This window comes from Trachemys scripta, chromosome 12, assembly GCF_013100865.1.
Source record: "Trachemys scripta elegans isolate TJP31775 chromosome 12, CAS_Tse_1.0, whole genome shotgun sequence".
Classification (NCBI taxonomy): Eukaryota; Metazoa; Chordata; order Testudines; family Emydidae; genus Trachemys; species Trachemys scripta.
The window spans coordinates 27833443-27858967 of record NC_048309.1 but is presented as its reverse complement, the minus strand read 5'-3'; the positions used below and the strand labels follow the sequence as shown (position 1 = coordinate 27858967).

The 25525-nt window shown below is 43.7% G+C and overlaps 1 protein-coding gene across 2 annotated transcripts in view; it reads left to right on the top strand.

The window, feature by feature from the left end:
- The first annotated feature begins 410 nt into the window (after positions 1 to 410).
- The window catches only part of CHMP4B (charged multivesicular body protein 4B), a 37793-nt gene continuing 12678 nt past the window's right edge, over positions 411 to 25525 (top strand). Inside the window, exon 1 of one of the 2 annotated variants that reach the window (XM_034787574.1) lies at positions 411 to 838. In XM_034787574.1, the coding sequence (XP_034643465.1) occupies positions 649 to 838 (190 nt within the window). In that variant the 5' untranslated portion in view covers positions 411 to 648. Of the gene's footprint in view, positions 839 to 14104; positions 14241 to 25525 lie in introns of those variants that run through there. The other variant, XM_034787575.1, reaches the window with a different exon arrangement.

Here is a 25525-nt window from a genome sequence, read left to right as displayed (position 1 = left end):
GACCGCACCCAGCAAGCTGGGGGAGAGGCGGAAATCTCAGTGCGGTTGTTATGGCTTTACCTCTTACGTCACGAAGTTTACCACGGTGGGTTCATCACATGATGATGATGTCATGGTGGGTGAGGGGGGGGTCAATGTGAACTTCAGCTCCTACGGGGTAAAATGAGAGTCTGAGACTACAGCTCCCAGCATGCACTGCTGCCTCAGGGCGAGAGCCGAGGTGGGGATTACAGCTCCCAGCATGCACTGCTGCCCTAAGGCGAGAACAAAAGTGGGGACTACAGCTCCCAGCATGCAACGCTATCCTGAAGACAAGAGCGGAGCTGGGGACTACAGCTCCCAGCATCCCCTGCTCGGTTCGGTCCCCGGGCCCGTGGGGCGGGCGGGGTGCCGCGGAGGGGGCTGGGAGACGTGGCGCGGGCGGGGTGCCGCCGTTGCCGTGGTGCGGAGTGACGGCTGCAAGCGAGGCGGTGAGTCAGGCGGGTGCAGCCGAGGCTGAGGTGCGGCGCCCACTGTGTTCCGCGCGGCGCCGGGCGAGGATCGGCTGTTGCGAGGTCTCGGCCGAGGGTCTCTCCGGTGTCCGTCTCCTTGTCCCCGCCGGGCCTGCTCCGCTCTCTCCTCCTGCTCGCTGCCTGGCGCGGCCCAGCCATGTCGGGGATGCTGGGGAAGCTGTTCGGGACGGGCGGCAAGGGCGCCGGGAAGGGCCCGACCCCGCAGGAGGCCATCCAGCGGCTCCGCGACACCGAGGAGATGCTCAGCAAGAAGCAGGAGTTCCTGGAGAAGAAGATCGAGCAGGAGCTGGTGGCGGCCCGCAAGCACGGCACCAAGAACAAGCGAGGTGAGGGGCCGGCCCGGGGGGGACCGCGGGGGCGGTGAGGGGCCGGGCCGGAGAGGGGAAGCCCGCAGGGGCTGATGGCGGCCCGCGGCGCAGTGGGGTGGAGCCACCGGTCCGTGCCGGCTGGGCGCTGGCCTCTCTGTCTCTCCAGGCGATCCCTGCTCTGGGCCTTCAGCCTCGCCCCGTGGCTGTGCTCTCCTTCAGCACCCAGGCTGGAGTGCCCGTGTGGCGGGGCCTTGGAGCAGGATGGGCTGGGCTGGTGATACCTTGGGGTCCCGAGGCCCTGGGCATGGCATGAGAACCTGCCCAGAATATCCCTTCTTTCTGGCCAAGGCTCAGCCCTCTGCTCTCTCAGCCAGCCCACACAGCCCTTGGCACAGGTGGGACTGTTTTCTGATCTGCCTGGGGAAGGAAGGGGGCCACCAAAGTAGCTGTATGTCTATCCTACTGATATCTAGTCCTAATTTGAATCTTGATCCCTTGAACAATCTAGCTTGTTTGTGGGTTATAGGATTAAGTTCCACAAGCTATTGGCATTGGCTGCCCTGTCAGGTGAACTGCAGGATCATTTCTTTTTAGGTACACTGAAGAGATCCTGTCAAATGGTGACTTGTAGGGGCTACTTTCCCAGATTGTTGTTTTATAAAGCTTCAGTTTAAGTTCCATTTATATTGGTTGACTTCCCTGCTATCAATGGCTGGAGACAGAACAAAACATACCACGGTCTAACCTCGGTTCACAGGACCCATTCGCTATACACTGTATGAAGGAGTAAGTTAGTTACACATTCTTTACAGGAGAAACTCTTTGTCTTTCTGTACAGCACCAACACTGTCTGCATTTAGTAAATTTTAACTAGCATTCTGTATGTGCATGAACATTTTAGGCTTATACTCTTACAGTGGACCTGTTGCTGACAGTGGGTCTCCCTGCATTTGATTCTGCAAACATTATCCACTAGTGTGGATGAGACAAAATTGTCTTCAGCTTCAGTGCAGTGGGACTTACCACAGATCTCCTAAAACTGGTCCATTTGAAAGTGTAAGCATTCCTTTTTGATAGGGTAGGTGTAAAACCCATCGGGCGGTAGCATGGTCTAGTGGTTCCACTGTGGGATTGGTTGTCAGGTCTAGATTCTAGTCCTGATTCTGATTGTACCTTGCTATGTGATCCTGGGCAAGTAACTTCCCCTCTTTTTGCTTTGGTTTCCTGTCTGGAAAATGGGGATAAAACCTAATAAGAGCATTGTGAAACTTAATTAACACTTGTGATTTGAGACCCTGTGATAGAAGGCACTATGTATGTCCTTGAGTATTTATTGATCACTTTGTTTTAATAACTGGGTAACTAGGAGCTTATAAAGCTGTAGTAGACAAAGCTGTAGAGGACTCCCAAATTGAGTCTATGGGAGAGGGAGGTAAGTGGGGCTGCCATAGTTGAGTCTGATCGGGGTGGGAATTTGAAAGTGTAAAACATACACTATATTAACAAATGTTCATCTATAATGGCAATTAGGGAAGGGCAGGTTTTTATGTTAGGAAGTTGTTCTAAAGTATACACTTGATCACATGATGATTATGTCATGTGGCTCGTATAATGCAGACTTCTATTTCCGTGTAGAAGATAGCCTATTGGACTGTCAGATAATGCAGAGTTTGAGCTTGGGTGCATTACAGGCAGTGTCTTACAGCTGGGAAACTTAACTTCAAGTAACCAGAAAAGTACCTAGTATAAAGGTTTAGAGCAGACTTAAAAAAAATAACAGATTAAATCAAAGAATTTGTAGATATCTGTATCAGGGTGGATTCGATTTAAATCAAATTGATAGAAATCATGATTTAAATCACTTGTTAGGAAGACTCCATTTAATCATGAATTTCTACATACAAGTGCATTCTTGTTGGTTGTTATAACCTTAATACGTGTTCTTCACAACTCAGAGATAGATGTAGGTTTTGTTTTTAGAAGGTACACACGATACATTTTTTAAGTGATTTATTTTGAAAGCTTTTCAAATTAGTTTTACAGCTATATCAGAAAATGAATGATTTGGTTATTTCATTTACCAAAGGTAATTGAAGCGGATATTTATGAAGTCATTGGGAGGTGAACTATCTCCAATTCAATAGGTTAATCATTAATATTTGGAAGATTTTCTTGCCATGCTGTATTAGGAGGAGAACATCACCAGACAGACATTTAAATTGTTTTATTTAACTAAAACAACGACGTTATGTATTCTGGATTTTTTTCTTCAACAGCAAACTTATAATATTTTAACAAAACAAGCATATGAATTTTTGAATTTAGTTAAACATTCAAGTTTTTTAAAATCAGGTTTGTTTTTGTTAAAATTGTTTTTAACTAAAATAGTTAAATGAAATATTTAAAAACAAAAAAACAAAAATTAAATAGACTATGTCAGCCTGATCAATATGAGAAATTTAAATATTGGATTCTGCAGCTAACTCAGTCGTCTTCACCTTCATTTCCCTGTTCGTTCATAATCTGGAAAAGAAAAACAAGCTTTCCTGCTTTTTCAGGTCCCAAACGATTTCTCAATTTGGAATGAATTAGTCCAAAGAAAGAAAATATTCTCTCTACACCAGCAGAAGAAGCTACTGCTGTTAAAAGTGAGATTATTACTTCGACAGCCTCTGAATCAAAGTGCTTAAATGACTTCCACCAATTCACTGGTGTGACTTTCTTTAAAACATCAGCAGCAAACACATATTTCTTGAATGGTTCTTATTCCCAAACTGGGTCTTTTTTACGGCCTGCTACCATTATAGGTTTTCCCTTCTAGTGAAAGAATGGTATGGTAGATCTCAAATCAATGAAGGCTACACTCAGACCTCAAGACTTCTGGAATATGCTGCTTCAACAGTTTCACTTTTGTTTCTACTGCCTGTTCCTCCCTTCTCACATTTATCTTCAGACTTCTTCTCCTTGTCTAGATCTGTTCCGCCCCCTACAACCTTATATTCATTGAACTTTTTGAAACTTTGCACTTTTAGAGAGAGGTAAGGGATTGACTCTGTGTACACAACTGTGCAGAGGGACAATAGGGTTGAGGTCTTATTTCTCGCCTCTATATATTATGTATGTATTTAAAAACATTTTTGCTGTTAACAAGCATGTTCTCTCTGGAGACACAAATCCACAGTTTGAGAACTGCAAAACTAAGCATCTCTGATGGTGACTGAGCACTGAGTCCCATTGGGTAGATAGAAAGATTAGCCCCTGGAACCCCATAAGATTGAGTCCTTAATCCATGAACTATTGGAACTCATTTACAAAAATTTTCATAAACATTACATGAATATATTGTCTCATACTAAAGAATTAGAATTTATAATCTCTATTCCATGATGAGATATCTTTGAGCTATAATGTATCTTAGTTAAAACTATCTTTAGATAGGTTTTTTCCTCAAAAAGCATTTTATCAAAAAATGCAATTTAAATAAAAAGAATCAGATATTTTTTTTAAAAAATCATTGATTTTTATCCACCCTGATCTGTTCCTTCTTTTGGTTTATCATTAAATAGTAACGGGAGATAGTATACAGTGCAATGCTGCTTTGCATTCAGGTGGCTATAAGTTGCTGTTTGCTAAGTGGGATTCCGTGTTCCTGGAGAGCTATAAATGTACAGATGTAATAGCATACAGTATAGTCAGTTTCTAGCGTAAGTGATTTTATTGACAGTTTGAAGTGCCTACAGGAATATATATCTAAAATTTATCTTAAAGAGATAAGATGGGTCAGGTAACATCTTTTATTGATCCAGCTTTTGTTGGTGAAAGAGTCAAGCTTCTGAGCTACACAGAGCTCGTCTTCACGTTTGGGAAATGTACACGGAGTCGCAGCTAAATACAAGGTGGACGTTGTTGAGCATAAGTAAACATATATTTTAAGGGACCGTTCAAGATGAAGTGGCCTGTTAATCCTGCTGCAGTCATAGGACAAAAAAGGGGGGTTAGTGGAGTCCAGAGTGTTATAAGAAGTCATAAATCCAGTATCTTTATTAAGACCATGATTTTTAGTGTCTAGCAAAGTTATGAATTTAAGCTCCCAGGCTCATCTTTTGAAGGTGTTGTTCAGATTTCCTTTGAGGATGAGGACTGAGAGTCAGATATGAAGTGGTCATTTTGTGAAGTGTTCACCTGCGGGTGGTAGGGTGTGTTTGTTTTGTCAATTTTCTGTGCGAGTTCATTCGAAAACATGGCGATACTCTGGTTTCACCCTCATAGTTGTTGGGGCATTTAATGCACTGGATGAGGTACACCACATGTTGTGATAGGGATGTGTAGGACCCATGGATCTTTAAAGGTGTGTTATGGGGGTAACGGGCCACTTCACCTTGAATGGCCATTGGTCAAATTTTGGATTTAGACTAAGTAGCCATCTTAACATTGTCCTTAGAAAAGGGTTCTGCTTTGCTTTGTGGCTTTACTGCTACATAGTACATGTAATATAGGATATTGACAAACTGCTGTTGTGGATTGTGGTGCTAAAGCTTTGTAAACACAATGTTGTGAGACAGGTAACCGTTTTTTAAGTGTTTGCTTTATTGCAGCAGCATATGAAAACGTTTGTTTGGAAATCTTTACTAGATCAAACAGGTAGGAAGATTCACTTTTCAGCTTGGGGGCACCTAGTCTCATTAATCCATATCTGAATGCAGTGGATACAAAGCTTCCAGAATACACTTCTACTTGATCTTTTCTAGCAGCAACCCAAACCTGAAGTCCTGTCTCAGAATATGAAAGTTCCATGAATCCCCAGAAGTTACAATATGGCTAGTAAACTCTGGCACTTCTGCAGTTGCAGACTTATTCTAAAGACTTTTTGGCGCACAGAGATATTTACTTTTTTGTTGAGCAGTACAGTAGAACCTTAGAGTTACGAATACCTCGGGAATGGAGGTTGTTTGTAACTCTAAATAAAACATTATGGTTGTTCTTTCAAAAGTTTTCAACTGATCACTGACTTTGAAACTTTACTATGCAGAAGAAAAATGCTGCTTTCCCTTTAATATTTTAGTGGTTTACGTTTAGCACAGTACTGTGCTGTATTTGCTCTTCTTTTTTTGTTGTCTCTGCTGCTGCCTGAATGTGTACTTCTGGTTCCAAATGAGGTATGTGGTTGACTGGTCAGTTCGTAACTCTGAGGTTCTACTGTATTTCTTGGATCCAGGAGAAGTTGGTATAACTTATTCCCTCCCATCTGTCATCAGTTCTTACTTCTTTGTCTTAAATGATTAACCTTTTGGTTATTCAGATGTTTATGGGCCTTAAGTCAGGGTGAGTGTGTTGAATCCAGAGATGATGATGGCAGATATATGTAGGATCCTGTGAGGCTGTGGGATTTAATGGCTTTTCTATAGACCCTAATACACATGCTGCATTTCCCACTATGAATTTCTATAAACTATTTTTTTCTCCTCTACTCAGGGCAGGGATTCTTTTTTCTTCTTACTGAATCCAGTGTCAGTTTTTCAGCCCTAGAGGCTGAAATTCTTTCCACAGAGTGGGTACAAAATAAAGACGCTGGATTTATGACTTATTACAACAATCTGTAATCCACTAATCCCTCCCTCCCCATTTCCCCCCTGCCCCCCAATGGCTGCACCACTTCACCTTGAATGGTCCCTTAGATGCCCTATCAGTGTGCTTCAACCTTGACCTGAATTGAAAGTAGTGAGAGAGTAAGCCTTTTTCCTTGTACAACTGGGTGAGGCAGTAGGACTGTGAGAGGGAATCCATAGCAAATATATTGTACTCTCTGTTTGTGCTGTTCCTTGATAAACTTAAAATGTTCTAATCCTAAATTTGAGGTATTTCTGACAAACTTTAAAACACACTCCATTTCAGGAACACGAATTCAGGTATATGACATTGGGGCTAGGTTCAGCAATGATCATGGAGCAGGAGTTAAGCAAAACAGGCTTTCTAGGACTCCACACCCCAATTACTAGTCTTCCTGTTTGTCACGGAGTGTGGGGGGACACAAGGCCCTGCACCCCCGGCTTCCTGCGATTCACCATGACTCTCAGCCAGCCAGTAAAGCAGAAGGTTTATTTAGACTACAGGAATACAGTCCAAGACGGGTCTTGCAGGCACAGACAACAGGACCCCCCTCAGTTAGGTCCATCTTGGGGTCCCAGGGCGCCCCAGCCCCTTGCGAGGTCAGAGCCCCATCTGCCTCCCAGACAGCTCCTGAAACTCTGCCCTCAGCAACCCCTCCCACAGCCTTTTGTTCAGTTTTCCCAGGCAAAGGTGTCACCTGGCCTCTAACCCCTTCCTGGGTTCTCATGTTACATGGTCAGGTATTCTCAGTTGGTCAGTCTTCCATCCCCCAATGCAGACTATCCTAGCCACACTCCCCTGTCAGCATTCAAAGACCACAGTAAGAACAGTCCCAGTTCGTCACACTGTTATATTGCTATTTGTTTTTATGGTACACGTATAAAATAATAATAATACTTACACTGGGTGACTAGTCTTTGCCCTTATTTGCTAGCCTTAAATCCCAGACCTGATCTACACCACAGAGTTAGGTCGATGTAAGGCAGCTTATGTCGATCCAACTCTGTAAGTCTCAGCTCTACAATGGTACTCCTGCCAATGTAAGTTGCCCGCTACATTACCTTAAGAACTCCACCTCTGTGAGAGGTGTAGCATTTAGGTCAATGTATGGCGACACAATGTCTATGTAGACCGAGGTAGTCAATTATTTTTTGTCAAGGTTCAGACCCCCACCCAGCTCCCCTCCCCTAACCCGCTGATTCCCCCCGCAAACTCCCGGATTGCCTGCCAACTCCTTGCCCATCCTGTCCAGGGTTGTTAGGTGACCGTAGTTCCTTAAACTGAAAACAGGACACAGGGCTTGCCTAAGCCGGCTGGCGTTGCTGCCCACCCCTTCCAAATGTTCCTCCATGTCCCCATTAAGCCAAGTAGCAGAGATGGGGCGGGAGGGGTGGGGGGGCGAAGGAATGAGCGTGGGCTGGGATCTGGGCAGCAAAATGGTGTGAATGTGTGTGAGTACTTTTAAGTTTGGAGTCAGGCAGTGAAACTGTTGTACTATGATCCAGCTAGCGGTGAGATGCCCTTTCAGAGGGGCAGGAAGGAGGCGCCAGGTAGCGGGAGGGACCAGGGAGATTCCAGATAGCAGCCTGGGGAGATGTGGGGGAGGCTGGGATGTGGCAGAAGCAGGTGCCTGGAGGTGGACTGGGGAGGGAAAGAGGCTGGTTCGGGCAAGGGGTGGGCACTGGAGAGGACTCTGGGAACTGGCCCCAAAGGACGGAGAATAGGAAGGATATGAGGCCAGGGTGGGGGGCTCAGGGGACCTCTTGGGGGCAGGGGGCATGAGGCCGGGGTGGGAGGTTGGGCTTCAGTGGCGAGGAGCACGGGATCACAAACACAGCTATGCATGGCTCCAGCTTAGCTTCAACCCTCACGCAGAGGCGATATGTAGCTGTGGCTAGTGGGGGGGGCATGTGCCCCCCATTTCTTGGGACACCCAGAAGCAAGAAGACAGCACTCCCCCTGGCAGCGGCACTCTTTGTGCTGGTGCAGCCTGAGAAGGGAGGAAGCAGCAGGGTGGCTGGCTGAGCTCCTCCTCCTCCCCCTTCCCTGCTGCTGGAGTCCCATGCATTATCTCTGCTTCCACCCCCGACTCACCTCACTTTGGTGGATGGTCTGCAAAGCAGGCAGCAGTGCTGGCACTCCAGTAGCAAGGAAGGTGAAGCAGCCTCTTGTAAGGGGTTGGAGGAGGAATTCAACCAGCCGCCCTGCTCCCTCCTCGGGACACGGAGAGCACTGCTGCCAGGCAGAGTGCCTCTCCTCGCTTCCCCCTTCAGAGGTGTCTGGAGAAATGGGGGTGGGAGGAGCATGTGACCCATGGATGTCCCACCCATGTATCCCCTCTGCCCCAATGGTCCACTGAAAAGCGTCTGGCAGTCTGATTTCAGACTGCAGTCTGCCTATTGACTACCCCGGTATAGACACTGGGTTGCTTACATTGACTATTGGCTGTTAGCCTGGTGCCGGGCTTACAGCTGGGCCCTCCCCTCACTCCGGCACTGACAGCCCGAGCTCTCAGCCAGTTAGTGGGTGAAAATCTGCAGAAAACCCATTTTTCATGGTGCAAACTGAGGACTTGATCCTATGAGGTGCCAAACCACCTCCATTTCTGGTTGGAGTCAGAAGCTGAGGGTGTTCAGCACCTTGCCAGGCTTAAGCAGTGTGTGAACTTCACTCTTGAACTTGTATCAGAGGGGTAGCCGTGTTAGTCTGGATCTGTAAAAAGCGACAGTCCTGTGGCACCTTATAGACTAACAGACATATTGGAGCATAAGCTTTCGTGGGTGAATATCCACTTGGTCAGGCGCACTCTGGAACTTGTGCATGTTGGGGTTTGGGGTTTTTTTGTTTAAAGGGATTTGTAGATCTGTATAGAATTCTGTGAATTGCTTTTTATATGTGTTTTGTACACATATAAAAGCAATATGTTAGCCAAGCAATGTGCTTGCTTTTATTTAAGTTATGTGACATCATTCATCAAAAGTAAAGCAACTTAAAAGTATGTAAAGGAATTGAATCAGCCATTTGAGAAAGGACGTGATCATATGGATAATTAATGCTGTGACTGGTATGATTTAGAGAATGCTAAAATGTAAACATTTTGATAGAATTGTATTCCAACCATATCTGACGCATTAACAAGAATTATTGATTTTATTTGTTTGTATTGCTAAATATGCTTTTAATACGGATATTTACTAAATTTTTCCATTCTCACCCTGAATCACCTTTTAGGCATGTACACCAGAAGTCTGTTCTGTGCCTTAAATTTTTGTTATGGCAGGCAATCAGTTTTAGGATGTTATCTTTTAATGCAAGATTTAAAATATCAATACATACAACTTAAGAGTGTTCCCTGGGAACAGCATTTTCAGAGCATGGAATTGGGACCGAGGAAGTCCTGACTTCTAAACTCAGCGGTAATCACTGACATACTTGATGACCTGGTCAAGGCACTTAACATCTGCCTATGTCTCCATTTTCTTTATCTGTATAATGGGGATAATGCTCACTTTACTTCACAAGGATGTGAGGAGGTTTAATAAATTAATATTAGTGTAGTGCTTTGGAGGTGTACAGAATCACAGTGCTACACTTAGATGATTGTTGGCACAGATCCAGCATGAATACTTTTGTTCTCATTTTTTTCCAATGTAGGAAAATTATTAAAATATCTGTTGGCCCACTCACCAAACAGAAGTACAAATTCTCCAGGCTGGAGGTGTGTTTGAGACATAGGCTAGCTTTAACTCTTGTGTACAGACTTCCTCAAAACACAGCAATCAAATGTTTCTGTGTAATTACGTTCCCTTCCTTTCTCTGGTTTTTTTTCTTTGTACATAAGAACTTTCACTGTAGTCCACTTTCGTCTGTTTATTTCTCAAACAAAACTATCCCAGAGTTGATCTGGAGACGTTCCAATGGCAGACTAGTTGAGAGGATTGACTTCATTTTAGAGTGAACAAGAGTTGAATTTTGATGCTGAAAGCTTCCCTCAGTGGTGAAAAATTCACATCCAGTGCCCTATAGGCAGCTAGCCATAGTGGAAAAGGTGATTCAATTTACTAATTTTAGTTTTGAGATTATATTACACTTCAGGGTGCAAAATGGCCTGGGTGGGTTAGTCACCAAATGTGTCAGGAATGAATAATACACCTCTACCCTGATATAACGTGACCCGATATAACACGAATTCGGATATAACGCGGTAAAGCAGAGCTCCAGAGGGGCGGAGCTGCGCACTCTGGCGGATCAAAGCAAGTTCGATATAACGCAGTTTCACCTATAACGCGGTAAGATTTTTTGGCTGCCGAGGACAGCGTTATATTGGGGTAGAGGTGTAGCTGAATAATCATAATTTGTAGCCTCAGGAACAACCTTACTGTGCTTGCTATGGAAATTGGTGGTTCACTGCTTAGCAGGGTGTGATAAGGAGGTACAGTATGATTGTGTTTACAGCTGCCTTGGGGCTAAGCTGGGGGCTATAAGCACCTGTTGAACTGATGTCAGACAGCTGAGGATTTAACACTTCATACAGGAAGTCCAGGGAATATTGATCGTTGTCACAAATGATGTCTGCTTAGCTTAAGAGGCAGTTACTGATTTAGTCCGGAATGGAGCACAGGATCTGGTCCTGTAGGTAAATATAGCTGCATCACTTGGTAATAGTGACTATAACATAATAAAATGTAACATCCCTGGGAGGCGGGGGACGAGACACCACAGCAGCCCCCTATGGTAGCATTTAATTTCAGAAAGGTGAACTACACAAAAATGAGGACGTTTCTTGTCTGGCAGCATTTCTGCCCACCCATGTGTCCAAGCTTTGATTCCTGTCACAGTACTTCATACATGTATTTTTATACTGCTTTGCTGTTTTTCCATAGATTCATAGACATTAAGGCCTGAAGGGACCTCCTGCATAACACAGACCAAAGAACCTCACCCAGTAACTTCCGCATTAAGCCCATAACTTCTGTTTGGGCTGTAGCATATTTAATTTGCCTAAGGCAGTAGTATCTAGTAGTCATAATCAGGATTAGAACCCAGTTCTCCATTTCCCTATCTCTGCATTCTAATAGCCTCACTGTTTAAATGTGGTCAAGTTACTTAACTTTGAAATGAGGACGTTGCTTACCTTACAAGGAAAGGTCTGCGGAAAATCTTACTAGGCTCTTACTAGACAGAGGCAAAAGTGAAAGATAAGTCGGGGCTCCATCACTGAATGCCATTAGCAGTTCCATGGTGAAAGCTCAGCACCTACCCACAGCTGCAAGGCAGAGCAGGATTGGTGCTTGGATTCTTATCAAAATGCTGTCGATGGCTGGGGGACTTTATCTCATGTATCAGCCTCTGCCTAGGGTGATAGATAAATAGAAGCCCATGCAGCTGGGAGGGAACAGCTTTTTTTCTCTCCCAGCCCCGATCCACTTGGTTGCTGTAAGGGAGTCTGGGCATCTACTCCTCCCTAGCCTTTTGGGTGGTGGTCCCCTCTAAATCAGTGCTTCTCAAAGTCGGGCCGCCGCTTGCTCAGTGAAAGCCCCTGGCGGTCTGGGCCGGTTTGTTTACCTGCCGCGTCCGCAGGTTTGGCCGATCGCGGCTCCCACTGGCCCCGGTTCGCCGCTCCAGGCCAATGGGGGCTGCGGGAAGGGCGGTCAGCACATCCCTTGGCCTGCGCCGCTTCCCGCAGCCCCCATTGGCTTGGAGCAGTGAAGTGTGGCCAGTGGGAACTGCGATCGGCCGAACCTGCAGACGCGGCAGGTAAACAAACCGGCCCAGACTGCCAGGGGCTTTCCCTGAACAAGCAGCAGCCCGACTTTGAGAAGCACTGGCATAGACAGTGGAAAGTAAATTATATTTCTTAAAACTGTTTCACTATTCTAAAATATTATTAGTAAACAGCAGGAAGGATATTTGTTAAACTATGATTAAGTGTCCACTTAACTACACTTAATCTTCATTTGGGCCTGGGAAGGTGAGTGCTTTAAAATTTTGCCTAATTCAGAAGACGTCAGTTTCAAAGATTTCCAAATAAAAAGCCNCGGTTCGCCGCTCCAGGCCAATGGGGGCTGCGGGAAGGGCGGTCAGCACGTCCCTCAGCCCGCTTCCCGCAGCCCCCATTGGCCTGGAGCGGCGAACCGCGGCCAGTGGGAGCCGCGATCGGCCGAACCTGCGTACGCGGCAGGTAAACAAACCGGCCCGGACTGCCGGGGCTTTCCCTGCACAAGCGGCGGACCGGCTTTGAGAAGCACTACTCTAAATAGCCTCAATGACAACCTCTGCTACTTTCCTCTGGCAGGGTGTGAAATTGACATGATTCTAGTCAGTAGCACTGTTACTAGGGAAACTGACCAGGCCACTGTTAATTTTACACTCCAGTTGTATCCCAAGACTGGGAGCAACAGATGATGCTGGATTGGCTTCTGCATACTCAGGAAAACACCACTTTATCAGGTCACTTTTGGAATGGCTTCACACCTTTTTCAGCAATTGTTGATGTCACCCCCTCAAAATTGCCAGGGACAACTAGTAGATGAGTTTTTCAAGCCTTACACAAGAGCAGTGTTAGGTTTAATTAAATCAGTGGTTTGAAATGCTTTGCAGACCTCAGATGGAAGGTATACAAATGTAAAGTATTAAAATTTTTGGATTCAGTTTATGTTGCCATTTGTTCTGATGAGAAGTTTTTATAGGACTCATTTAAAAAAATTCTTCAACCATATACAAGGACTTCTCTTTAATGTGTACAGTAATTAGCAGTGCACTCTGAGTTGGCAGTGGGGAAAGGAATATTTGTGTCTAGTATCATAGTTGAACAACCTGGTAATTTGGCTTTTTGGTGCTAGAGTTGTCTTCTATATTGTTAGAATTTGTAGCTTTTTTTCTAATCGGAAACTGCAAATTGATCAGTCTGTATACTATTTAATTCAGATATCTGTATAGTATAGTAGTGTTAAACGTGTTTGGTAGCGTTTAAAATGGAAACAGTCCTACCTGTGTACTAGTCATGGTATGAAGCTTTTTGAGCTAGAAAAATCACTTACTATATATAAAAACAGAGTACTTGTGGCACCTTGGAGACTAACAATTTTATTTGGGCATAAGCTTTCGTGGGCTATGCCCAAATACATTTGTTAGTGGGTCTTAGCCCACGAAAGCTTATGCCCAAATAAAATTGTTAGTCTCTAAGTTGCCACAAGTACTCCTTGTTGTTTTTGCTGATACAGACTAACACGGCTACAACTCTGAAACCTGTTACTATATATAATTTAGCTTGGTGAATGATGCTTCACAACTTCATCTGTTTGTCATTCTGAAACATTTGGCTTGTATGTACGTATCTGGAGCTCTGCACCTTGGTAAAGTGTTCATTTTTAAAGGAAATTCAGATTCTGTGTGTCCAGTATAAAGGTTTTAGAGTAGCAGCCGTATTAGTCTGTATCCGCAAAAAGAACAGGAGTACTTGTGGCAAATTTGTAAATTTATAAATTTGTTAGTCTCTAAGGTGCCACAAGTACTCCTGTTCTTTTTATAAAGGTTTTAGGCATTCAGCTTTATTTCTAAACCAGACTCTGCAACTTCAGATGCTTAAAGCTGACTGTCGCTCCTCCTCACTCAGTGACCAATTAGGAATCATATTGTCATCGTCTTCTGACTCCTTCCTGGATTGTGTGCCGTCCCTTTCCTTCTCCTCCTGCCAGTGTTCGAATGGTCTCGTGCTCTCTCTCTCCTGTGCAGGAAGCGATCGCAACAGCATTTCCTGAAAGCTTGGTTTTTATTCTTTACCATGTAGAAAACCACACAGTTAAAATGGAAGGTAAGTACTCAGTCTGCGGAAATGCCCTGCAGCCTACTGTACTAGGCTCCAGGTGTTCAAGGATAACTTTTCAGTTACAAGTACCTGAGAACGAAAGTCTGCCTTAGTTATAACTATAATATAGCTGCTGTTGTGCCATAATCCACGGAAGAGTTATGGCACTGATGCTGCAAGGTTCCCCCTATGTCCCAGAGTACACCACCTCACCTCTGGGACTGAGTGGGGAGTTGAGGTGCTGGCTCTTGTATCATGTAAACCGACACTTGTCTAATCAAAACTGGACTTGGACCGAGATAAGCACTACTTGGTACATGCCACTGAATGACCAGTTATGCAGAAGTGAATGTTCTGTATCTCTTTTACTAATCTCCTGAGCCATCTGGTGCCCTATAAAATCATATTTAAACAAGGATTGTGCTCAGTGGGTGAGATAAAATCAACCAGATTATCCAATCACTTTGTCTATAACTTGTTGCTGTTGGGCTTTTGTACTATTTTAGGGAAGTTCTATGGCCTGTGTTGAACAGGAGGTCAAGCTACAGTGGTCCCCTCTGGCCTTGAAATCTATGCTTTGTTTTTAATCTATACATGTGGTGTTGGAGAGCATATCAATATTTGTTTTAATTAGTATCTCATCTCAGGAGTTTCTTGACATGTTGAAGATAAATTGATGGGTCTTACTAGACTGAGAGATCCAGAATAGTTATCTGAGATATTAAAATATGCTCTAACACTGCCAAACTCCGAGTCTGAGACACCCACTGTTTGTCCTTGCTGCCTTTGAAATGGGATTCTGTTGATGATTCAGACTCTTGTCTGTGATGTGAGCATCAGGAATATGGACTCAAATGTGTATAGAATAGCTAAATTAATGCATGCTTTGTTTCAGTTGCCTAAGTTGTTATGTTAAGTATCTGTGTAGAAGACAGTTATACAGTAGGAATCTATACTTTTTTTTAAAGATATTTGTCGAGTATTCATTACTCTGGTGTTTAGGGTTCTTATGTGGATTATAGAAAACAGTGGGATCTGTCCAGAAGAGACAAGGCAAATAGGATAGATGGGTTTAATAAATTAGTCCATTTTATAGTCTTTCTGTATGGATGACAGTTGGTATACCCTTATTTTGAGTTTGCTTTTAGTGGTTTTTTCCTTCCAAATCTATACATTTGCCTCCTTTGTTTGTTTTAGTGGGATGTCTGCTTCTGATAAGATTCTTCCTCTAGTTGTCATACTTTCTAGAGTGAAGTAATTAGTAGGTTTAAGTTTAAATTTCTCCTCAGTCTTACTGACCAAAGGTGTTATACCTTGAGTTTCTGCTGGGCCATGTGTCTTTCAGTATTTTTGTATCAAGTATGTGATCCTGTTTTCTGTGGTAAAGAATGGTAGCTGCAGGACAACAGAGATGAAAGCTGTGTAAGTAGTAGGTAGCTAAAATCATGAAGGTCAGGCTCGGGGGGGGGGGGGGGGTCCTGTAAATTCACTTATGTGCAGGTCTTTACTGCTTGTCTGTTTCTATATTAAGTAAAATAACAGAACTTTACTCCAGATTCTTCACAGTACTTTTTAATGCAGACAGTTCTTCCGTTTTCCCCAAACCCGACACATTTTCACTTCAGATGTCAAAATTGGATTTGTGGGTATATGAAACCCTATATATTCTTAGGTTCTTCAGTTTCTTTGGTAAATTCTAATATATTACCAATAGGGGCATTTCATAAAATTCAAATAAGGTATTTTAAAACTGCTATAAGCAAAAAATAAAATATTAAATGCTAAGGCCCTGAGTCGACAAGCACTAAAGCAGGTCCCTAACTTCACACACAATGAGCCTACTCAGTCACTTAAAGGTAAGCTTTGTGGATAAGTGCAGCATCTGTGGCTAAAATAGTATTTTTATTAAAACCTTTTCTTTTTCACTTAAAAAATTGCTGAGGTGTTTATAATGAAAACTTCAGACTTTTATTACATTAATAAAAAGCGATTGTGAACTTTTTTATACACAGGCCAAAATTTTCAAACATGAATCTAAAATTCTGTTCTTAAAGTGGGATTTTCAAAAGCACCTACATGACTTGTTGCATTGACTTCAGACTCCAAACCGTGGTAGAGGAGGATAGCCTGACTGAAGCATTTCCCGTTTTTTTCCCTTGTGGAAGTTCCTGAATTGAAAGGTGGTGGTGGCGGCTGCAGAGATAGCACGGCTATTTGGTTATCAATCTTGTCTTTTGAATCTGTGGTGTTATCACTGTAAGGTTGTTAATGAGGCCCTGGATTAATCTCTTTCATCATAGTGGAACATTTTAAGTGTGAAATTTTAGTAGAAAAAAATTCTCTGTAAAAACTGAAAGTCTGCTAACAAGTGGGAAAATAAAGAAACAAAAATGTATTATCCACTTTGCAATTGAAGACCTGAAAAAGGAAAGAACTAGCAACATGCGAATAAGTCTGACTTTAAATTTAAAAACCTCCCTCTTTTAAAATTTCTTTTCTTTCAAGCAATTGAAACTGACATTCAAATCTAGCTGCCTCGGATCCAGCTGCTTTTTATTGGTCTTGCCTTCCCTCTGGGAGAGCAGTAAAGGGGCCCTTGTGAATGAAAATCAGGCCCTAGGTATACCCAGTTTGGAATGGTAACAGGATGACGGTATATTAAAATAATGATATAGAGAAGTCAGTGCTCCTGTTTACTGTGTCACATAATATGAGCCCAGGATCAGCCAATCATATTAAAGGCAATACATTTAAAACTAATACAAGGAAATAATTTCTTTTACTGCATATTAACTGATGGCACTTGCTGCCATAAAGTTTTACTTAACCAAAGAACTTAGCAAAATTCAAAATAATTAGATATGGATGACCAGAAGATTTAGTTGAATTCTATCCACCATTACATTATATAGGATAACTTTATAATGGACAGAAATCCTCCTGCTTCAGGTCATAAGCCAAACCACAAACTGCCAAAGGTTAGGAAGAAATATATCCTGTAAGCATGTTGGTGCATAATTAATTGTGGAGGCTGTAAAACTTTTCTCTAGTATCTGCCACTGTCTGAAATAAGAGATTGAACTAGATCAGAGGTGGGCAAACTACGGCCCGCAGGCCACATCTGTCCTGCCGGACCGTCTTGCCCGGCCCTTAAGCTCCCGACCCGGGAGGCTAACTCTGGGCCCCTTCCTTGCTGTTCACCTTCCCCCGCAGCCTCAGCTCGCCGCGCCACCAGCACTCTGGCCCGCCACTCCTGCTGGGCAGCGCGGCAGCATGGTTGGCTCCAGCTGGGCAGCGTGGCTGTGAGCTCCTGCTGCTCTGAGCGGCATGGTAAGGGGGTGGGGAGTGGAGGGGTTGGATAAGGAGCAGGGGGGCAGTCAGGGGACATGGAGTAGGGGGCGGTTGGATGGGGCGGAGGTTCTGCGGGGGGTCAGGGGATGGGGAACAAGGGGGGTTGGATAGGCGTCGGAGTCCCAGGGCCCTGTCAGGGGGCTGTGGTGTGGATAGGGGTCAGGGGATAGGGAGCGGGGGAGTTGGATAGGGGGTGGAGTCCAGGGGGTGGTGGTTATGGGTCGGGGGTTCTGGGAGGGGGTGGTCAGGGGACAAGGAGCAGGGTGGGTTAGATAGGTCAGGGGTTTTGAGGGGGGCAGGAAGTGGGAAGGGGCAGATAGGGGGCGGGGGCCAGGCTGTTTGGGGAGGCACAGACTTCCCTACCTGGCACTCCATACAGTTTTGCAATCCCAATGTGGCCCTCAGGTCAGAAAGTTTGCCCACTCCTGATCTAGATGGACTGTTGGTATGGTCCTGTATGACAGTTCTTGTGTGATGGTGCATTAGAATATTTTTGCTGTTCTTTGGTTTAATTCTCTCGGTGAAGAGAGACCATCATGGTCTTGTGAATGCTCTAGTGATGAATCTTTGACTTCATTTGATTTTTGTTGTTTTGTGTAAATGGCAAAATTCTAAACCCACTGGTAACCGTCTCTTCTTATATCAGCCCAGACCTCTTTTTCAGGAGGTGGATATGGAAATCTGTCAGAGCTTTCTACATGATCCTGGTACACTGAGCTAACAATCATTTAAAATGACCACTGAACAAACTCGTATAGCATCTTTCTAAGCCTGTTCCCAGGATCCTTCCATGCACAGAGCTTCTGTTGAAGTCAAGGGGAGCTCTGTATGCAGAGGGACTGAAGGATTGGGCTGTTAGTAAATGCAAATATCTATTTTCTTCAGAATTTTCTTTGCACAGAAGCAAAAGCACTTTGGGTAATCCTGTAATAGACACACCCTCTGCCCCAATATCTACTTCCCAAAGCCAGCTGGATTTACAACCCTATTAAATATTGCAGCAATGTCTGCGGACCCAGGTGCTAGGTGCTGTACTAACAGTTACGCTCTCACAAGTATATACTGTGCTTAACAATGTCTTTATTCCACATGCTCTAATCTCCAATGGAAATGTTAGTATTACGTATTTTTATAGAACCTATGTGTACTAAGCACTTCCCAGAAAACACATCAGGTCCCTGCCCCAAAGAGCTTATCAAATACAGGCTCTTAATCTAAAAAAGTGAGAATGTTTGAAGAAATTGGTGCATTGACAAGAAAACTTAAATCTGTGTTCCCTTCAGGTAACTGTACTGATGGTTACTTTAGCATCAAAAATTTTTTTGTCTTGTGTGGAAATTTGTCTGGTTAGTCTGAAGCAGGGATCTGCAACCTTTGGCCTGTGGCCCATCAGGGAAATCTTCTGGTGGGCCGGGACAGTTTGTTTACCTGCAGCGTCCGCAGGTTCAGCTGATCGCAGCTCCCACTGGCCGCGGTTCGCCGTTCCGTGCCAATGGGGACTGTGGGAAGTGGCGTGCACCGAGGAATGTACTGGCCGCTGCTTCCAGCCGATCCTTGGTCTAGAGAATAAATGTTTAAACATAATGTGTGGTTACAGTTGTTTCTGCTTAAGCAATTCCACAGTAAATTAAATTGGGTATTAGGTTAGGTTGTCTACTGCTGTAATTACTGTCTTGAAAACAGCAAAGGCTTAATTAAATATGCAGATCCCAAGGGCTGACTCTTTCATGGCTGCCTAATGTAATAGCAGTCTTCATAAAGAATAAAGATGGGCTGTGTTATATTTTAACTTCAAACATGCGTCTTTATTTTGTGTGTGTGAAATATTGATATGCTAGAGGAAAAAATTCATAGGTGTCTTATACTTGTATGAAGTGATGGTAGTAGATTTGGGGGGAAGAGGAGCTATTATCATTACTTCCTGATAAAATATTTATTGTTTTGGCTTCACTGCGAATTTTTTAATACAATTATATTATCTACCATGACAACACATCACCGCTTAATATGTATATATGCAGATAGCAAGGACTGTTCCACAGGCTTTAGAAAAAGATGGCCGAACTGCTCATCAGTTTTCAGAATTAAACATTGCAGTTGATAAGGTCACATATAGAATTGCTGTAGATCAGAACAAAAACACCTTGAATATACACCTCAGAATAAATACTGTGGTGATCCTAAAGCATTGATTGCAATATATAAAAAGCCTGCTACCACGGCAATCGTAGTAAATACTATAATTAGTTTCCCATTTTAAGTTGAATTTTTCCCCCATGTTAGCAGTACTTTCCCCATTCCCTGCAGATTTCTTGGGTGTGGTGTTTGCCAGAGGATATTTTTTCACAATTTCTGGTTAGACACCCAAGACACGGGTAGATACAAGAGTATGAGAAATTAGGTTTTTCACTGTTGAACAATTCATAAATTAAAATACTCCAATCTGCTCATGTGAAATAGTGCATTAAAATATGAGAGAGTTGCTTTCCTAACTTTGATGTTTTTAACTGAAGTGGCAGCTCTCTGCAGAGTTCATGAGTTAGGACAAGCAGAATGCTTGGAGGACATTTGGAAGTGTGTGAGAACAGCTTAGAACAGGGGTCGGCAACCTTTCAGAAGTGGTGTGCCGAGTCTTCGTTTATTCACTCTGATTTAAGGTTTTGCGTGCCGGTAATACATTTTTAGAAGGTCTCTTTCTATAAGTATAATATACAACTAAATTATTGTATGTGAGGTAAATAAGGTTTTTAAAATGTTTAAGAAGCTTCATTTAAAATTAAATTAAAATGCAGAGCCCCCCTGGACGGGTGGCCAGGACCCGGGCAGTGTGAGTGCCACTGAAAATCAGCTCGTGTGCCGCCTTCGGCACACGTGCCATAGGTTGCTGACCCCTGGCTTAGAATCAATTCTGCACACTTCAAGTTAAATGTGGCCAGTAAAAGGAAACACTTTCTGGCTTTGTACCATTCTTTTGTTTCGGATCATGTGTAAAGGAGGTCTGAAACATGGGCGCCAATTCTGTGCGTGCTCCGGGGTTGAAGCACCCACGGGGGAAAAAAAGAAGTGGGTACTTAGCACCCACTGGCAGCCCAGCCGATCAGCTCCTCCCCCACCCCACCCCCGCGCCTCCTGCCATGGGTCAGCTGTTCAGTGGCATGCAGGAGGCGCTAGGGGAGGAGGAGGTGGAGTGGGGGTAGGAAGAGGCGGGGCAAGCGTGGAGGCTTGGGGGAAGGGATTGAGTGGGGGCGGGGCCTGGGGCGGAGTGGGGGGGGGCTGAGCATCACCTGGGATCTGATTAAGATGGATGCCTATGGTCTGAAAGGCTCAACCTCTCCTCTCTCCCCTTCCTTATCCACCCCAAACACAGACAAATACACCCATTTATTTTTACAGTAGAAAGTCACTGCCCAAAAGTTTTCTTAACTCGGTTAAGGCTGCATGGCAGTGCCTCATACCCTTCCAGAACCTTGAGTGCATCTAAACTCAAAGCCTCTAAGAATCAGTCCTTAATTGAATGGGTGGAGTGTGGCCTCAGATAACTTTGTTTGGCATTTAGTAGTAGTTAAAAATAAGTTTTTTATCATCTGAATAAAAATCACTTACTCTCCCAATCAGGTTTAACATCTTTCTATCTGATGTCATAAACCTTAAACAAGAATTGAATTTTTTGATATAAAGAAAAAGCGGAGGAATTAAAAACAAAACAACCAACCTCCTCCCCACCCCACTTTTCAGGCCTCCTTTGTATATCACAGAAATCTCAATTTTCATCCTTCCATGGTCACCTTTAGCACAGCTGTCATCTCAGATCTAGTTTAGTCTACATATTTGGGTTCCAGTCCTGCAGTTGAATCGTTATGGTGGACCTTTGCTAATCCGCTATGCATCTGTTTGATAACCTTGGAGAAATACAGACCTTGTCATCATTATACACCAATTTACTTGTGGTAACAAGTGTATAAACTCATGGTGTGGTTTCTCAATCCTTTCAGAGAGTTACAAGTATGAAAATCACCAATGCTGCAGTTTCTGAACCATGTAAAAAGTGAAAAAGAGGAGGAATTGTGGGGTATCCGGGCTAGATCCATAATGGGATTTAGGTGCCTAAGTCTAAAACTTAGATCCTCAAAACCCCTGCTCAGCTCCTGCTTAATCCTGTAGGCAGCTAAATATCCTAGGCATTTAAGTTTCCACTGGTAAAGTCTCCTAGTTACCAAAAATCTGCCACTGGGCATGCGTGCATCTGCTTCAGTCTGGTTACCTAGTTTATGCCTGAGCTCCAGTGGGATCCTCAAACTAGGCATTCCCCCATCTAGCTCACCTGCAGAGCCCATGTATGCTCGGAGGCTGACTAACAGAACAGGCCCCATACAAAGCAGTGCTGTCAGAAGAAGAAGTGGTGGTGCCCCCCTTACAGCTTTTAGCCAGTGGCTAGAGAACTTGCCTGGGATGTGGGAGACCTGGGTTCAGTTCCTCTGTCTCCCTGATGTGGAGCAGGGATTTGAACCCACATCTCCCGAGAGTGCCCTGAATACTGGGTTCTGGGATATTCTGCAGTAGGGCACTCAGTCCTTCCTTTGTAATTGTTCCACTTTGTATAGTCACTGGAATGGGGACTTGAACTTGGGCCTCCCACTTCCCAGGTGAGTGCCATAATCACTGGACTAAAGAGTCATGCTAACTCTCTTTCTCTAGCCCCACGACTACTTATTCAGACAAAGTGGAGCAGTTTCAACGGGAGGGACAGAGTCCTGCTCCAGAATACCCCATAGCCCAGCAGTTAGGGCATGTTGGGATAAAGAGCCAAAGAGTTAATGGCATTAACATGACTGTCCAACATGAAACAGTTTTAAACAAAGTTAGATATACAGAGACCTCAGACTGTTTAATACCATGGCAATGCATCAGGAAATTCATGCCAAAAATAAGAAATGAATTGATTGAAATACACAAAGGAAAAGAATACAAACAAGGCAAAAATACTGAAACAGAAATTGAGTTTGTGACGGGTTGGATCACAGAAACCCCCTTGGGAGCTGCCACCCGATGTGCAAAGACTACCCCTGCTTCTGCTTTCCCTGCCAGCTCAGGACTCCAGCACCCTGTCTTGCTGAGCCAGACACTCCCGTCTGGCTCCAGACACAGACCCAGGGTCTGAATCACTTGTCCCAAAGCTGCAAGTTTACCTGAAAACAGCTCGCAGTAGCGTGCTTGTCTTTAGCACTCAGATGCCCAACTCCCAATGGGGTCTAAACCCAGATAAATCCGTTTTACCCTGCATAAAGTTTATGCAGGGCAAACTCATAAATTGTTCGCCCTCTATAACACTGATAGAGAGATATGCACAGTTGTTTGCTCCCCCAGGTATTAATACATACTCTGAGTGAATTACTAAATAGAAAGTGATTTTATTAAATACAGACAGTAGGATTTAAGTGGTTCAAAGTAGTAACAGACAGAACAAAGTAAGTCACCAAGCAAAATAAAATAAAATGCGCAAATCTATGCCTAATCAAACTGAATACAGATAATCTCACCCTCAGAGATGTTTCAGTAAGTTTTTCTCAGACTGGACACCTTCCAGGCCTGGGCACAATTCTTTCCCCTGGTACAGCTCTTGTTGCAGCTCAGGTGGTAGCTAGGGGATTCTTCATGATGGCTTCTCCCCCTCTCTGTTCTCTTCCCCCCTTTATATATCTTTTGCATAAGGCGGGAACTCTTTGTCTCTCTGGGTTTCCACCCCCCCTCACTGGAAAAGCACCAGGTTAAAGATGGATTCCAGTTCAGGTGACATGATCACATGTCACTGCAAGACTTCATTACTCACTTGCCAGCACACACATATACAGGAAGACTCACAGGTAAATACAGCCATCTGCAGACAATGGGAGTCATCAAGATTCCAAACCATCATTAATGGTCCACACTTTACACAATTACAATAGGCCCTCAGAGTTACATTTTATATTTCTAGTTTTAGATACAAGAGTGGTACATTTATACAAATCAGATGATCACACTCAGTAGATTATAAGCTTTGTAATGATACCTTACAAGAGACCTTTTGCATGAGGCATATCCCAGTTACGTTACATTCACTTATTACCGTATTTTCTCTAAAACTATCCCAGTTACATTATATTGACTTGATAATAAGTTTTTATAAAACCATATAGACTGCACAACGTCACAGAGTTATTATGCAAAACAAACATAATCAAAACCTATAAAACCAGAACCCTTTTTGGAGAGGGTGAATGTTGGTTAAGGTCTTTTATTCTGTCAAACAGCCTTTGTTGGTGGGGAAGAAAGGGTTAGTTCTGTTCAGTTTGAGTTGGGAACGCTATTTCTTTCTTCCTTTAGACAAGACAGACACACAGAAGGGAGAAAAGAGGTAGAATGGTAAATGTGGGGGAAATGCAGCATTTGTTGATCTTATCAGGATATAGGGCAGTTGGTCAGTCACAGACAGATGGTTTGGACTGGGCAGGTCAGCTATGACAGCTGTTGCTCTGGACCCCAGCTTGCCTCTCTAATCAGGGACATTATCTGTTTGGTTTGGCCATGTCCCCCTCCATCATTGGTGGTACTTAGGCCTATCAGAGCTGGATGGGCCATTTCATCTTGTGCAGTGCGGTTGATTTCAGGATCAGGTGAAAAGCCAACAGAGCGGGATAGGAGAGGAGCAAGACAGTGGGGGACAGAAAGGGACCCATGAGACAGGAAGACAGAACAGGAGCTCATATGTACCGCCTTGGTTGTCTTAGGCAGCTCCTTGTTCAGCATGCTGGCGATTGTGGATCCCTTTATTAAGTGACTATCTTTTCCATGCATTGTATGAGGAGCCTGGGCTGAGTATTCCACTAGGCAGCAGGGTGTGTAAAGTTAGGTGTTGCAACACTGAGTCTAGTCCCCTTTGTGGGAGTCTAATCTTTAAAGCCACAATATGCTGTAAAGATTGAATGAGGTAATTTTGGCTCTCTTGCTTAGAGTGGAGTGGTGGCTTGGGAATGTATCTGACAGATCAGATTTGAAATCTTATGAAGTCTTACTCTGTGGTACGACAAGTGGAGGAGAGCTTGAGTAGTTTATGGTCAGTGGTAGTTCATAGACCTGTAGCTGAAGAAAGGGGCTGTGGGTTAATAGTCCATATTAGAAATGGAGAAGAGGAACTGATGCATCAGTGGATAGGTAGTGGACAGTCACTGATGAAGCAGAAAAGACCAGTTAAAATTGTTTAGTCCATTCCCTTACTGATATAGGATTGTCCCTTACTGCACACTTTCTTGTATTTTATCTAATCTAGTTTTACGTCTCCCAAACGAAAGGACTTCTATTACTTCCCTTGGGAAGCTCCACCACAGGTCTGTAGACCTTAAGGTCAGAAAACTTTTCTGATATTCAGACTGCTTTCTTATTACTCGTGATTATACCCTATTTTTACTAGTCTTAACAAGTCATCTCCTTTTCTTGGTGTTTCTATCCTTTAAATATATGTACGAAGTTACAATCACATGACTTAGCCAAGCAATTGTGGCCTCTTTTGTTGCCATAATCATTTGCTGTCTATCACTTCTAAGTCAGGTATTCCTTTTTACAATCCACAGGCTTCTGAATGGGTTCAGGGCACATGCTAGTGGATTTGATTGCAGGATCGTGTGTCTGGGAATTAGACTTGAGTTTTGGCTGCCACGGAGTCTGGCCTATTAAAGCAGCCTGCAAACATCCTGAGTGTACATTTTTCAAGTGCAAAAAAAGAAAGTCTCACTTCTATCTTGATGGTTATTTTATATGGTATAGATCAAAAGTAAAAAGATCTAGGTATAGATTAGAGTTAATAAGGATATTTTAATTCCATCTGAGTTTTGGTTCAGTACCTAACATAAATACTATGTGGACATGTCTGCTTGGAAGTCATAATGTTCTAATGTGAAAGATCT